The sequence below is a fragment of the Martes martes genome (genome assembly GCF_963455335.1).
Source record: "Martes martes genome assembly, chromosome: 2".
Lineage (NCBI taxonomy): Eukaryota > Metazoa > Chordata > Mammalia > Carnivora > Mustelidae > Martes > Martes martes.
In genome coordinates this window covers 156,566,072-156,581,838 of record NC_137889.1, presented here as the reverse complement: position 1 = coordinate 156,581,838, position 15,767 = coordinate 156,566,072, and the positions used below count along the sequence as shown (strand labels likewise).

The window sequence follows — 15,767 nt, the reverse complement described above, 5'->3', positions numbered from 1 at the left end:
TAAACATGAAATAATTGATAGCAGTCATAGTTTGAGTTATCATTGTTAAATTCTGGAACCTTTCTTATGTGCTTTCCTTCCTCACCTCCACCTACTCTAAAGGTTTTGAATTTTCTCCCCCCATAGGAATACATTTTATTTATTTGTTTATTTTTTAAGGTTTTGAGTTTTTGAATGACTGACAGTCTTCCCCTTTCTCCTCTTGCCCTCAAAACAGGCGGGTGGGTAGAGTCTCCTGAGGTCTGTGCCCTAGATGTGCATGCTTGGCCTGGCGCTGGGGGCTTTCATGTTAGTGGGCCAGTGTCTTCATCTGGGTTTTCCCAGGAGCAGTTCCTGAGATGGAATTTTGGGTTCAGGTGGCTCATTTGAGTGGTAGTCCGAGAAATCTCACAGATCAGGGAGTGGGACAAGGAGAGGGGCGGTGTGTGGTGCCTTCCTGGTGGAGCACACTTCATCCTTAACCCCCAGAGGCCGGGCTGCTCTTGCTCCCCTCTCTCATGGGGCGACGGTTCTTCTCAGGGTCCCTTATGCCCTTCAGTTCTGACTTTTCTGGAGTGGCTCTTAGGAGTTGGCCAGCTGAGAGAAAGGCTGCGGGACAGAGTGGCAGGTCGGGGGGCAACTACCCTAGGCTTGCTGTCTGCCTCTGGAGCCATTTGGGCCCCCGGCAGGTTTTGGGGATAAGGGATGCTGAGGCCATGGCATTTGTAGCAGGGAACTTATTCTCTGCCTGGTTTTCTTTTTCTCTTCAAGTTGCTACACCAAGGACATCTCTTTTTTTTTTACCCCTTCGTTAAGAGGAGAACTTAAAAGCTGATTAGAAATTCAGAGAGAAGGGTAGGATTGGTGAGTTCACCTGAATATCTCTTGAGACTTTTGTTACCGTCCAATTCCATTTTGTGAAGCTACCTGGCCTTTTTAGATATTTTCGTTTACTTTATTGAAAAAAAATATCGTAGAGGCTGTGGTACCAAAAAAAAAAAAAACCAAAAAAACCCAAACGAAACAAAAACCCAAACCCAAAAAGTTAGGTCAGCTGCCAACATTGACAAAGCTGTTTTCTTGGGGAATAGCAAATCTGAGTTCTGATCAATGAAATACTTAGTAGTGGTAATCAGAGCATAGATTTTATGCTTAATGGTTATTTTTTTTAAGGTTTTATTTACTAGAGAGAGCGTGCACAGGCAGGGGGAGTGGCAGAGGAAGAGGGAGAAGGAGACATACTGCTGAGCAAGGAGCCCGATGCGGGGTTCAATCCCAGGACCCTGGGATCCTGACCTGAGCCGAAGGGTGATGCTTAACTGACTGAGCCATCCAGGTGCCCCAGTTTTTTTTTTCCTTTTTTTTTTTTTTTTAAGAGAGTTAGAACATACTGGGGGTTCAGTATTATTTAGACAAATAGGGCTCTGATTTGGGGAGGAGAGTGGAATGTGGTTCTGCCCCCCCCCCCCAAGAGCGCCTGGTGTGTGACTCTGGGAGTAAGACTCCAGAAAGAGGGAGCAGGATTTGCTGTCGAGCATGATGCTTCCGGGGTTCACAGACTGCACTTCCAGAGAAGTGTTACTGAGGTGTTCTGACCAGTGTCTATCACCATGTATTAAACAGCATGGCCAGTGTGGGAAGCCAGTGTCAGTGACACAGCGAGAATGCTGGACTTGGGGTGCCTGGGTGGCTCATTTGGGTAAATGTCTGCCATCGGCTTAGGTCATGATCCTGGGGTCCTGGGATGGGGGTCCTGCATCAGGCTCCGTGTCCTCAGCTGGGAGCCTGCTTCTCCCTCTGCCACTCCTGCAGCTTGTGCTCTCTCACTCCGTCAAATAAATAAATAAAATCTTAAAAAAAAAAAAAAAGGATGCCAGACTTAACAATAAATAAATGACAAAGGGCAGATGGTCAGTCTCATCAGGATGTTTTTGTGAAATTTTCAGGAAACCTGTTCAGAAACTAAACCCAGTGTTGTCACTAGTATATATCAATACTTTGAATGAACTGTTAGAAAAAAAATAGCATGTTATGAAGCCGGCCATACATCAGATAGTTTTCATTAGCTGATGGGACAGTAAAATTGAATGTGCTTCCTTTCACTGGATGGAAGAAAATAATGTGCTTCAGCGCACACTACAGTAAGACTTCCTTGGGGTTCTTCTCTTCAGCACAGGTAGACAAGGGAAGTCAGACACTTTCTGAGTTGGTGTGGTTTGAAAAAGGTACACGCTGGATTTTGCTCTAGTTTATAGACTGTTTGGGCTCAGGCTAACATCCCATGATGGGGCAGTCATTATAGAAGATCCCAGAGACATGTCACATCAGTGTCATGCTAACAGGTGGCACCGGTGGCCCAAGACACACTTCTAGGAAGGCCTTTTTTTTTTTTAATTTTTTAAAAAATTTTTAAGATTTTATTTATTTATTTGACAGAGATCACAAGTAGGCAGAGAAGCAGACAGAGAGAGAGGGAAGCAGGCTCCCCGCGGAGCAGAGAGCCCGACTCGGGGCTCTATCCCAGGACCCTGGGATCATGACCTGAGCTGAAGGCAGAGACTTTAACCCACTGAGCCACCCAGGTGCCCCTAGGAAGCCTTTTAAGTCTCCAGTAAGTAAGGGACTAGAGGACCTGGTGAGATGGTGTGTAGTGGGCGTTGCTCTGCGTTTCTGGATGGTTTCACCAACTCTGTGTGCCGCCTTATGCCATGTGTATTTGTAAGGAGATGTCACACACCTCATAACACCAAGGTGTTGCCACTGTTAGGTAAAGAAGGGAGAAGGGAAGGACAAGAGAAGTTGCAAAGAGTTTCTGTGCATAGTCTGATGCCAGGTGCCCTGAGAGGTGACTGGAAGCCACTCCTGGCTTCAGCAGACAAGGTTCTGAGTGAGTCCCCCTCAAGAGTGTGACAAAACTCAAGATTGGGCCAGCCACTGGCAGGAATGTGATCAGGGACAGTGGGCCACTGTTCTGCTTCTGAGTGCTCCTGTAGTTGACTGTCTGCTATCTTTGAGACCTCTGAACATTTGTGTGGGGGCGCTTGGGTCCCAAGCTGGGCCCAGGCTCCCACCAGAGAGCAGCAGCCTTAGCAAGCGGCCCAGATCCTCACTGGTGGAGGGCTACAGCTTTGGCGCTCACCACTGGCCCCTGGTGGCGGTGTGCTGACATGGCAGGGCTGTGCACAAGAGTGGGAGTAGATTGAGATTGCCCTCAGATGCCCTAGCCTTGGGGGCTGCTAGAGCTTTGCTTTGAGCTACATGTTGTGAATGATCACATTTTTATTTCATAGGAATCCTAACCATAGAAGCCCAGGGAAGGAAAAGATGAAAAATATGAAAAATGAAATGACATGAGTTTTAAGAGCGTATATTTTAGAAGATGGTTTTTAAAAATTCGGTTTAATTGTGTTCACAAATACAATCTCTGATTTGTTTTGATAAAACTCAAGTATAACATACTAAGAATAAAACTGTAGAAAGAATATATAGGATCGTAGCTTGGCCATAACTTTGAATTCAAACAATATAGGGACATATATATCCTTTTTTGTATGTGCCTTTATTATATTGACCAAAACAAATGGCTTTGGAATCAGATTTCTTGAATTTGAATTCTGGCTTGCTATAGAGGTTAACCTTTTTGGCGTTGATTTCCTCCCAGTATTGTTGTTTTCTGTGTGGCAGGTATCTAGTTTGCCTAAATATTTGTTATAGTGCTTATAAGTGATAACTTTTATTCTGTTTTTAACAGGGACCTCCGAAATAATCTCATTAGTAGTATAGATCCAGGTGCCTTTTGGGGACTTTCATCGCTAAAAAGATTGTAAGTATTTGAATTGCTTGCCTACGAATTTGAACTGTTCTTTTCTTTTTCTTTCTTTTTTTTTTTTAAGGTTTTATTTATTTTACAGTGAGATAGAGTATGCACGAGAGAGAGAGCGAGCGTGCGCGCACACGGAAGCGTGAGCAGGGGAAGAGCAGAGGGGGAGGGACAAGCAGACTCTGCCCTGAGCGCAGGACATAGGTCTCCATCTCACAACCTTGAGATCATGACCCAGGTTGAAATCAAGAGTTTCATGACCTGAGCCACGATCAAAAAAACGACCGAGCACCTAGGCACCCCTGAACTGTTCCTTTTATAAGGAGCTGTTACCCTCCTTCAAATTTTAACATGATTAAAAGAAATGGATTTTAAACAATTTTTAGTTTATTGACTAGGTCCATGATAGAAAAAAGAATATTTAATATAGGTAGCGTAGAAAGTGGTTAATTTGTGCAGTAATTTGACTTATTTGATGGTAGATGGTTGAGTCCTTCTTACGCTAAGGAAATGATTACTGTATTGGCTTTGCCAGTGATGATCATATGTCATGCATAGAGGATTTTCAAGGTATGAATGCGTGCAAACTCTATCTGTTGTATATGCGTATCATTTGAGGCCCCTTTCTATTAATGGTTTAAAGTCTTGCTTTTTGCATGTATACTTTATCTGTGTGTTATTATTTCAAAATCTACAAGCAATTTTTATTACTTCTGAAGCTAAACAACTCCCCTTCACTCCTTTTTATGTGGTCTCCACAGCTGCCTATGAACATTCTCCCGTTGGAGACGTTGTCCTACACTCGAGCCCTGTGGACTGTCCCACCCTCCCTTATTCCTACGAAAGACATTTCTTACTATTAAGTGCTGGCTGCTTACCATAGCCTGACTTGTTGGGAAGAGCCACAGAGCCTTTGGGGCAACTCTAGTTAATGGAAATAGCCCTACCACATGCACAGGGGAGCCGTCACAGATAAAGCCATCCTCAGAACGTACCAAGGAAGGGGGGGGTTACCTGGAAGGGAAGGGCCTGCTACAGGAGTAGACCTTCCAGTCTGACCTTGCTCCTGAGGGATGAGTCCTGCGTATCGGAAGATAACGAGATGGGTGTTCTAAGAGAGTGGGCGTTGGTGTGGAGCCAGAGTGTGAAGTACAAAGTGGAATGTAGTCTGGTCCTAGAGAGATTAGGCTCTCATAGGCCCAAGATGACCTGCTAGGTTAAGGAACTTTGAATGTCGTTAGACAGCGTGGGGCTAGCGGGACTTTTCGAATATGGAGTTGACATCAGACTCGTGTTTCAGAATGTTTCTGACGGCAGGAAGGAGAAATCATGTAAGTGCTCACAACTGGGGACAGAGGATGTTGGGGATGAGACGGTGCTTTCATTCTTCTTAACAGTCAGCCCTTCCTCTGTCCCTGTCTCTCTCTCTCTCCTTTTTTTTTTGGTTCTTTCATGCTCCTTTATTTGTTTGTTTGTTTGTTTATTATTATTATTTTTAAAGATTTTATTTATTTGACAGACAGAGATCATGAGTAGGCAGAGAGGCAGGCAGAGAGAAAGAGGGGGAAGCAGGCTCCCTGCTGAGCGGAGAGTCGAACATGCGGCTTGACCCCAGTACCCTGGGATCATGACCCGAGCTGAAGGCAGAGGCTTTAACCACTGAGCCACCCAGGCACCCCTATTTATTTATTTAAAGAATTTATTTTTAAATAATCTCTATGCCGAACATGGGGCTCAAACTCACAACCCTGGGGTCAAGATTCACCTGCTCTACAGACTGAACCGGCCACATGTCTCTCTCATGTTCTCTTATTATTTAATGTTTATAAAGTATTGAGGGCGCCTGGTTTTGTTTTTTTGTTTTTTTGTTTTTGTTTCCCATCTTCTTTGTTTCCCATATTGTTTGTTTGTTTAATAAAATAAGCTATGTTTGCTCTGAGTTGAATCATGCCAAGATAGTTAAATGCTGACAAGGACTTTCCCTCCTAATACTTGTAACATTTTGTATCTATGATTCTGTCCTTCCAGACTCATTCCTTTTTACAGTCAGGTCCAGTTGTTAGAGTTGGCTATGCTATTTTTGCTTATTTAAAAAATACTATTTATGCAAATATAATTTTTTTTACATCTAAAATGTATCCTCTGAAGCTCTCCTCTCAATGCCCCATCTTGGTCAGTCCTAGTGTTCTGAATTCTAGAAGATGAGACATCGCACGAGTTAAAGGATTCTCCCTTCACTGTGTAACATTGTTTGAAATTTCAGTCAGACTCTGTAGGAGGGGACATTATGGCCACAGTTTTTCTTGAGGCCGCCGGGTGGCGGTTCATTGTTTTCATCAGACTTTGGTGCGCTCTGGAAGCCCTGGGTTGTCTCAGGAGGTCTCGCCCTGGATCCATTTTCTTCCCTGTGCACTCTGCTCTCCACTGTTTTCCAGCGAAGTCTTTTTAATGAGGCAAGTCAGAAAAACTGGCCCGTCTGGAGTAGGGCATTGGTGTTAATGCAGACTGGAGTTCTGGGTAGTGAAGATAAGTGCTGGAGGCGAGCCAGCATTCCTCGAGCCTTGGAGTAGTGGCTCTACTTGGTGTAGAGCCCAGCAGCGAGATTTGGTGGTGAGACAGAGCAGCATCAGTTCTGTTGAATAAAAATGGAGTCTACTGTGGGGGTCCAGTGGTGCACCCGGCTCCAGAGATCTGGGGGTAACTCTTGGGCACCTCATGGGGTTGGCAGCCGGGTGGGATCCTGTGTACCACCCAGGAGCCTGGATGTGGGTGTGGACTCTACTTACCACGAGAGGGAGCCGCAGCTAGAGCGCAGCTGCTGAGAGCTGCTAGGACTCACCCCGTCTGACACAGACGAGGGTGTGGAACACGACCATGGGCAGGCTGCTGCACCAGCCCTGGGGGAGGAGGGCCAGCTGTGTAGTGAGCTTGTTGATGACCTTGAGTCCCTTTCTTTGTGCTCCTCCCCAGGGGCACACGGGCACCGTGTTTGAATGGGGCGGTTTGAATCAGGGTGGGAACAGGAGGCCTCAAGCAGGAAGTGGGAGTGTGGGTGTTCGACCCACCCTGTCAGAAACTGGGGCTGAGGGGCGCCTGGATAGCTCAGTCGTTAAGCGTCTGCCTTCGGCTCAGGTCATATTCTAAGGGTACTGGGATTGAACCCCACATTGGGCTCCCCCTGCTCAGCAGGGAGCCTGCTTTTCCCTCTCCCGCTCCCCCTACTTGTGCTCCCTACTTGTGCTCACTCGCTCTCTCTCTCGCTCTCTCTCTCTCGCTTTGTATTTCTGTCAAATAAATAAAATCTTAAAAAAAAAAAAAAGAAAAGAAAAAGAAAAGGGACTGGGGCTAAGGCCAAACCATCCTTGTTTTTTTGGCCCTCCTGGCAATTCTGATGCTAACGTTTGGGAACTTCTAGAATATCTTTCCCTCTAGCTTCCCCCTGACTCCCCGTGAGAGGGATGTGATGTCATATTGCCAGACAAGACAGACAACTTATTCTCTCCCTTTGTGATTGGCCTTCCTTTATTTCCAGCTTTTTGGGAGGGAAGCTCTTTTTAGGAGCATAACATGCTAATAATATCTTCATGTTGAGATACAGGTTGAAGGGAACTTGACTGCTAATACAAAGCGGTTTCATCAGGATGTTTTAAGGATAATGCAGAAGATCTTTGGTTCTCTACCCAGTTCTCTATCCTTCAGTAAATAATTTCTCAAGTACTTCCATCCGAAATAAATAAATAAATAAATTTCTTGTTCAGTAGTATTTAATTACCGCTATCGTTCCTAGCACTGCCTGAGCGTTCTTTCGCTGCATTACATGTTAAGTATTCTCTTGTGTTCTTACCTAGGAAGGTAATTGCCATTTATAATATTCTTCCCACTGGAAAATACATTCTTAATTTCAAGCAGCTGACATGTAATGGAACTTAGGGTATATGACTTGCAAGCTGAGAGAGTCCTATATGTAAACTCAATGAGATACAAAGATATTCTGTGGTATTCGTGTTTGTTGGTTGCTTGTGGATACAAGAGCTCTTTCTTATGAGGCTCTAAATCATTCATTCCAATTGTGCCTCTCACTCGACAGCACACATAAAGCTTTTTTGTAAGTGTAGCAGGCCTTTGCCTTTATTTTATAGATAATTTGAATCAGGAAAATTAAGTGGCTTTCTGAAGGATAAACTACCGACAGTAGGTAAAACCTGGACCTATTCACTTTCTCTTTTGCTTTATCAACAAATTCAGGCAGATTCTCAATCTAAATAAAACCCATTATCAATACCTAAATACCATTTTAAATAGGTATAGCTGTAATGAAATTGTTTCCCAAAGAATCAGTGGTAGTTACACCAGTTAAAGCTCAGAAGTGAAACAAGATAATGAATTGAGCCCAGAAATGCTTGTTTAAGCAGCAATTCACAAAATGATGCCTAATTTTCTTAAACAGTAAAACCCAGAAATAAAAGGAAAATCAGCTGGAATTTTAAAAAAGTCCCATCAGATTATATACCTCACTTTAATATTCTGAGGAGCAGGAACCTGGAGTCACGGCACGTGCGGGTAAAGTTTCGTATTGCTTAAGTTTTTTTTAATCAAAAGTTGCCATAAGATAGGAAAGGCAGAGCTGGGAAATTTAGGGAAATTTAGGATTACCTGAGCTAGGTTTCAGAATACCTAGGAGAGAAACTTAGTGTGTAGGTATCCGATTCAGATGCTCTGTCATTATCATTTCTGGTTTCTTGTTCAGCTAATACAGTTTCTGCTGTTATCAAGTTATACAATTTAGAACCCAACAATTTTAGTTTAGAAATGGGTGGTACAAATTGCTTCTCTAAAGAGTAACTCAGAGCATGACTCAAAGAATAGGTACTTTTCCACTACAAAGAATAATACAGACATTGAAGAAAAAGGTGATGAAAATATTTTTGAAAGTTTGGTTTAGAATCTTGCTTTAATTCTTTTATCAAAATCCAAGGGATGAATAATTCTTGAGGAGGAACTGATAAAAATTAAGATTCATTGTTTTGGGGTTTTCTTACATACAGCTTAGTAAATCTAGTGATGGAAAAATTGCTGAAAACCATGCTGTTTTACTTGAAGGTTACAGAAATTCTCATTTATTTCATTTATCTCTACTAAACATTTTATGTAGATAAAAAGGAAAAAGCTGCATGGATTGAGGAGAAAAAAATATTTGGAAAGTAATAAAAGAAAAACCATATTTAGAAAGTAACAGAAGAATATGGGTGGGGTGGGGCACCTGGGTGGCTCAATTGGTTAGCGCCTGACTCCGCTCATGGCATGATCTCAGGGTTCTGGCAGTGAGCCCTGCGTGGGGCTCCATGTTCAGCGGGGAGTCTGCTTCTCCCTCTGCCCTCCCCGTTCCTTGTGTTTACTCTCTCTCTCTCTCTCAAATAAAGAAATAAATAAAATCTTTTTAAAAAAAGTTAAGAGTGGGGCGCCCACGTGACTCAGTCGGTTAAGTGTCTGACTCTTGATTTTGGCTCAGCTCATGATCTCAGGGTCATGGGATTGAGCCTCTCCTTGGGCTCCATGCTTAGTGGGGAGTCTGCTTGGGACTCTCTTTCTCCCTCTGCCCCTTCTCCCCTCTCTCCCTCCCTCTCTTTCTCTCTGTCTTTAAAATAAAGAAATCTTAAAAAAAAAAAAAAAAAAGAAAGGAAAAAAAAAGTTTAGTGTGATGGGAAAAAATAACTAGGCCGTTACCTAGATAAGGTAATCTGGCCTGGGGACTAAACCATAGATCTATGAGGTAAAAGCAAACTCAGTTTTCTCATTACAGTCAAAACTGACTATTTAAGGGATGACATCAGAAAGCATTAAGTTTCAGGAATTCTTAAGAAATAAAAGTTCCAGCATTTTGGTAATTTGCCCCTTTTTCTTTTGTCTGTCTGATGTTCACTGCGACTAGGCTCTGTCCCTAACTTCCCCAGCATAATGAACGGTGTAGGTCATCTAAGGAATTCTTTCACAGACAGTAAGATAGATTGAGTCTCATTTTTACCACTCCAGTTTTATTGTGAGTCATTTTACAGGAATAAATGCTTGAAATATAAAGGGCACTGTAATTAGACAGTGCTTAGTCTGTACGCGGCAGAAGTCAGTGAAAGCAAGGACTATTTTTTTCCCTCAGTGCTTCCCTAAACTCTTTGAAGTAGGTAAACTTCTCAGGGATGCTGAAAACAAAGATCTTGCATGATACCTGGGTGCTGTTCTTGAATATTGAACATAGGAAACCTTCATCCAAGAGAACTAATCGAAGACATTTTTTTCCCTTTTCTCTTTAGGGATCTGACAAACAATCGAATAGGATGTCTGAATGCAGACATATTTCGAGGACTCACCAATCTGGTTAGGCTGTAAGTACGTCTTTTCCATTAACATATAAGAAAACTTGTGAACTGGTACCCAGTTATGTCTGATAGTAATGTAGCAGCTGTCAGGATTATGGAAGGAGAAGGAGCTAAGGAGTTGGAAATTCAGTTTTGGGGATATAATGTCATCAGAACATAATATTATGTATCACACACACACGCACGTGCTCGTGCGCGCACAGAGAGCCAGTTAACGGGGTATATGCCTTAGAGAACATGTTCATGTTGGGAGAGATGGGTCAGAAGATTTCCTGGTCTGGATCAGTTTCCTGGAAGGGGGTAAACCTAAGCTTGATGGTGCAGAGATTGCAGAGATTGGATTAGTTAGAAAGGAAAAGAAGCGGAGCCGATGATGCGTAAAGGTGGAAGTGAGAGCAGAGCCGGTGTCAAGGGGAAAGCCGTCGGCGTGAAGAGTAAAATCACCATTTTGAGTCATGCCTCTGACTTTGTGATTTGGGGTGAACCCACTTTTCTGAGCTTTTCTTTTTTTTTTCATCTGTGAGGTTTGCAGTACCTCAAAGTTTTTTATAAAGATTAGAGTTTGAATGATCTGTATCTCTGTTTTATAATTTATATGTAATATAAATGCAGAAGAACTTTGTATAAGCCATCAAATACATTTTTATTTTATTTTTAAAATGAGGAAGCTCTGTTTGGGAGTGACTGGAAATAAGGCTGATTATCTTTAATAGAACTTTGTATGGGAGCATATGAAAGGCAGACAGAGGCTTAGAACTGATTTAACAATAGGAAGCCACTGAAGGACATTTATGTTGGGAACGTGGCATAAAATCCTGCTTTATAGAATAGTTGGGAATAAGGGTGCAGGATGAAATTTGGGATTTAGGGTCGAAGGTCTAGTTACAAGGATTGTCTGTGCCTGGTTCTTTCTCTCTGTGGCTTTTCAGAATGTTTCTGTAACTTCATTCATGTTAACGTTGAAAAAGCTCTTAGGGCCATCAGTAGTGAGATTATTTCATCTTTGTAGTAAGGGAGGGGACTTCAGATCCCTTGTTAGGCTACCACAAGATACTCCTGCTTCTTAGCAAACTTGCAGTATTTTTCAGTGAGCCTTTTTAAAAAAAAAAAAAAAAAGATTTTATTTATATACTTGACAGAGAGAGCCAGAGAGGACAGGCAGAGGGAATGGCAGAGGCAGAGGGAGAAGCAGGCTCTGCACTGAGCAGAGAGCCCGATACAGGGCTCGATCCCTGGACCCCGGGATCGTGACCTGAGCCAAAGGCAGATTAACCATCTAGCCACCCAGGTGCCCCCTTCAGTGAGCCTTTTAATTTGGGAGGAGAGATACATGGCCAAACTTAAGTGTTTAAGTATAAGACTGATGTGGTATACAGCTTTGCTCATAACTTGAAATTAATTAAACCAATTGCATTTGTCTTTTTTTGTGGCTGGATTGCAGCAATTTTATTTCAGTGCTTCTGTTGTCTCTTCTTGAGAGTCTTACATTTTTGGTTTTGAGGACTGCATAAGAATTGACAATATGAAGCATTGATGAAGAAAAAAATCTGTTACATTTTTGGATAGCTGTGACTCAAAAAATGAAGAAGAGTCTGGAGTTTACTTTTTCATCCACGTCATTTAGTTCCCGATGAATTTATAACTGTGGCCCAGGGATTATTGACCCATCAGCAAGATGGGTTCTTTAGGCAAAAGTGCTAGAAGAGACAGTCGTTACATTAGGACCACTTGACTACTTCCTTATACTTTTTTTTTTTTTTTTTTTTTTTTTTTTGCTTCCTGCCTCAAAAACTGAAGTTTTGGGGAGTTTTAAAGCTTAGATTCATCTCTTACATTTTTATTAATTCTTTGATATCTGTTGTGAGACTTGATTGGACATTTAGCCAGGTAAATCATTAAAACAGTAGAATAGCACTACCAAGTTCTCTACCTTGAGATTTGGTTGAGTGATTTTGTAGCCCGTGTAATAATAGGTCACTGTGGCTCTTTTAATGCAACAGTCTGTGGCATACACAGGAGTAAAACTGACTTTATATTCTTTAAAGACTGTTCTAAGAAAAATTGCCATTTGAGGTAGCTTTTTAACTTCAGGGAAGCATTGCAGTGGAGTTGCTTATCGTAATTTGGGTTGACACAGGTCTAGAGTCATGGATCAAGACACTTTGGACAAGTGTGCTGTATGGACAGCCCCCATCTGCAGATTTCTAGGCTCTCTGAGCCCGCCTGTATGCTTGTTGCAAAGGCTGATAACAGTCTGTGCTTCCCACTGGGAGGAGAAGCATCTTCTCAAACAAGTGGAAGGGGGAATTTGGTTAGCAGTCAGGCATGTAGTGCATTTCTTGCCCAGCCTGTTTCCCACCCAGAAGAGCAGGTGTGGAGAAGGAGGGAATCCAGAGCGGATCACTCTTTATAGATATTTCCTTTATTGCTTCTTCAGCTGGTTTCTCTGGGTTGCCTTGGAACGTCGGATCTGGGACTTGTGGGGCCTCTTTCTTAGCTGAGGAGGCTGGAGTGGAGGCCCCCCCCAGGGCCTGGGTAAGACTTCAGCAGACAGGCGGTGGCCTTCTTGCCCACACTTCTCATCGGTTTGAAATAAGTTGTGGCTTTGGAAGTTCAGGTTCAGAATGCAAAAATAACTTTAAGTATGTCTGAGGATTCAGTGGACATGGATGTGGGGGGATTGATTAATTCTGTGTATGGATCTGTGCCTTTGTTGATGGAGAATTTCTGGGGAGAACTGTCTCAGAGGAGAAGACGTAACTTGCAGAGGTTCCTACCCTCTCCCTCTCCACAGTGCAAATAACTTCCAAACCATAGACGGGGAGCCAGAAATGAACTTCTGTGAACTTTCTGTCCTTTACTTAGGACCTTAATTTCCAGAGAGGTTGTTAGGAGCTCAACAGATCAAAAGCTTTCTTTTTCCCCCCTTTTTTCATGAATTTTGGTCAGTTTAAATCTTTTATTTTTTTCGAAGAATTATACCTTTAATACTTTTCTATCAGAAATAATTGGTGAGTGGGGATGCCCCGGTGGCTTAGCTGCTTAAGCATCTGCCTTCAACTTAGGTCACAATCCTGGGGTCCTGGGAGTGAGGACACCCGACACCCACCCCCCTCCCCGGGGTGGGGGCTGGCTCCCTGCTCAGCGGGGAGCCTGCTTCTCCCTCTCTCCTTACCCCTCCCCCTGCTTGTGCTCTCTCTCTCGAATGAGTAAATAATGTTAAAAAAATAATCAGTGAGTGATGTTTACAAGAACTTCCCTTATACAATTGAGCAATTACTGAGATCATTAAGTAATAAAACCACATACAGATTTGAAGGAAAAGTTAAACCTCCCTTCCATCACTTCAGATGTATTGTGAGCTGGCCTGTACTAGTTATCTGGTGGATCATTTTCAGATTTTTCTGTTGCCCCCACCGAGGTACAGGCATACGTACAGAGCTTTAAGTGTGTGCTATGCTCAGCAATTTATTGAAAAAAATTATCAGCGTGTCATTAATATCTTTTCAAGAGGGTACCATGTGGATATAGCTCATGTTTGTTAGTAAGTATGGAATACTCCAAGTACAGAACTGATTCTAATTTGGTCAGTTATTCTTCTGTTGAAGGAAATTCCATTTGATTGCGGTTCCCCCTCCTTTAACAAATTGGCCCTGGTAAACATCCCTTGTATATACATAGGTGATGCGTCGTTGTACATATTTAACCTACAGGCATTCACATGTATCTGTTTAGCAAAAAGTCAAGTAAATAAAGAAAAATTAAGATATTAAGAAACCACAGCGTAGAAGGGTGGGAGTGGGGATGGATGGATAGTTCGCCTGCTCCTCCATTCAGGGAGCTGATAGGACATGGGAGCAATGACTTTTCGGTGGTGGTTGTCATTCTCAGTACTTCTTTGCTTCTTTTGTGTAAGTATCTCAGAGCTGGAGTGTGACTCTTGTGTTTTAAAACGTGTGTAAGTTTTTATGGTCCCCAAACCAAAGCCAGTTACTCTGGTGTCCAGCCAGCCTTGTTCTGACACTGGAAGGAAAATTGGTTTGTGTTGGGACTTACGAAGAGGATGGCATGTCTCACTTCAATGTGATTCCTTCCTCTGTGATTTTTAAGAGGAAATAGCTAATAATATCTTATGATTAGAATGAAATTACCTAATAATTAGAATCTAATGATCCCCGTAAGATGCCATTATTTTTTTTATACTTAAGTCCTATATGTGTGTGGTAGAGTTTTATCTTCAACGTACTATTATAGAATCTTTCAAACTTGTAAAAAACAAAACAAAACAAAACAAAAAAACCAAACATTAGAGACAATTGTATGAGGAATCTCCATGCACCGTGTCCTCAGTCTTAACACTTGGCAGCTTCATAGCCAGCCTTGTTTTAGTTCCATCTGCCATCTCTTTGTCTTCCTGCCTACGTTATTTTAAACAGATCTGAGTAATCACATAATTCCACATAGAATAGCTTCATAAAAATACTGTTGTTCGCTTCAGTTGCATCTAGGTTACTTTTTAAAAATACAGCAGTGATTTACACTTCCATCAGCAATACCCTTTTCAGAGGCTACATTCAGTATCCCCTCTGATAGGCCAGAAAAGAGAAGGGCGTCTCCTTTGTTGTTCTTTTAATTGACAGATACCCTTTTTTTGTTTGTTTGTTTGCTTAAGTTCCCAGGTAGTTCTCCTGTGAAGATCAGAATCCTTTTATCCCAGTATTTTCTATCAAAAATTTGTATGCTACATTTAAAAGCCAATCCAGAGATGTTTTTACTGAATTTCATTGTGTATTAATTTGTGAAGGATTGGCATTTGTGTAATATTAAGTCTTGCCATCCAGGAATACACTGCTGCAGGATCCATCTGTTAACTGTCACTTTCTCCCACATGGGAGAGATTCAGCCCAGACTCCAGAGGAGAGGCGGGCCTCCTCCCAGGTCTCAGGACATCTTCCTTGAGAATTCTGGGTTTAAGTTCTATCTATTCTTGATACTACAACAGGTTCTGAACAGAGCTTGTGGTGGTTAGACCATCCTGCCATCTTCCCAGAGCCCTCAGCTCTGTTTTACTATTAGAAGCTTCCAGAAGATAGAGTCTACATCCTGAATAGTCAGCCACCACTATTGAGTACCTACCATGTACCCCAGCTTGTTACTATCTGCCTGGCAAATAAGACCCGCGAGGCCCTCTGCTCTTGGAGCTAGGGTCAAGTGTGGAATCATTACGGGTGTAACAAACCACCTCAAATTGTAGCATAGGGTGTTCTGGGTTTAATTCATATAAAACTACGCAAAGGTTGATAACATTTATTAAAGTCATCTGATACAAGGGGAAACAAGATAGGTTAAGTAATTTGCCCAAGGACAACACTGAATTATATGTTTTAAACTCTGGACTCATTGCACTCTGTTGACATATTTTATTCAGTTCCTGGGGGTTGGTGCCCCTGATTATTCAGGTCATCCCTGTCTTTTTCTTGTTTTTACATTTCTGTTTTCTTAAGTGAAGCTGAGTTAACACATGAAGAGTAATTCACTTATAATGAGAGCGTGACTAAAGTTCTGGCTCAGTAAGGTAGCTTTTGGGTTCACCTGGT

General features: G+C 42.4%; 1 protein-coding gene across 1 annotated transcript in view; it reads left to right on the top strand.

Annotated features, from left to right (window-relative positions):
* The window catches only part of ADGRA3 (adhesion G protein-coupled receptor A3), a 125,587-nt gene that overhangs the window by 45,593 nt on the left and 64,227 nt on the right, over positions 1 to 15,767 (top strand). The window contains exons 3-4 of the mRNA XM_080795716.1: positions 3,731 to 3,802; positions 10,105 to 10,176. Coding sequence (XP_080651842.1) covers positions 3,731 to 3,802; positions 10,105 to 10,176 — 144 coding nt within the window. The remainder of the gene's footprint in view (positions 1 to 3,730; positions 3,803 to 10,104; positions 10,177 to 15,767) is intronic.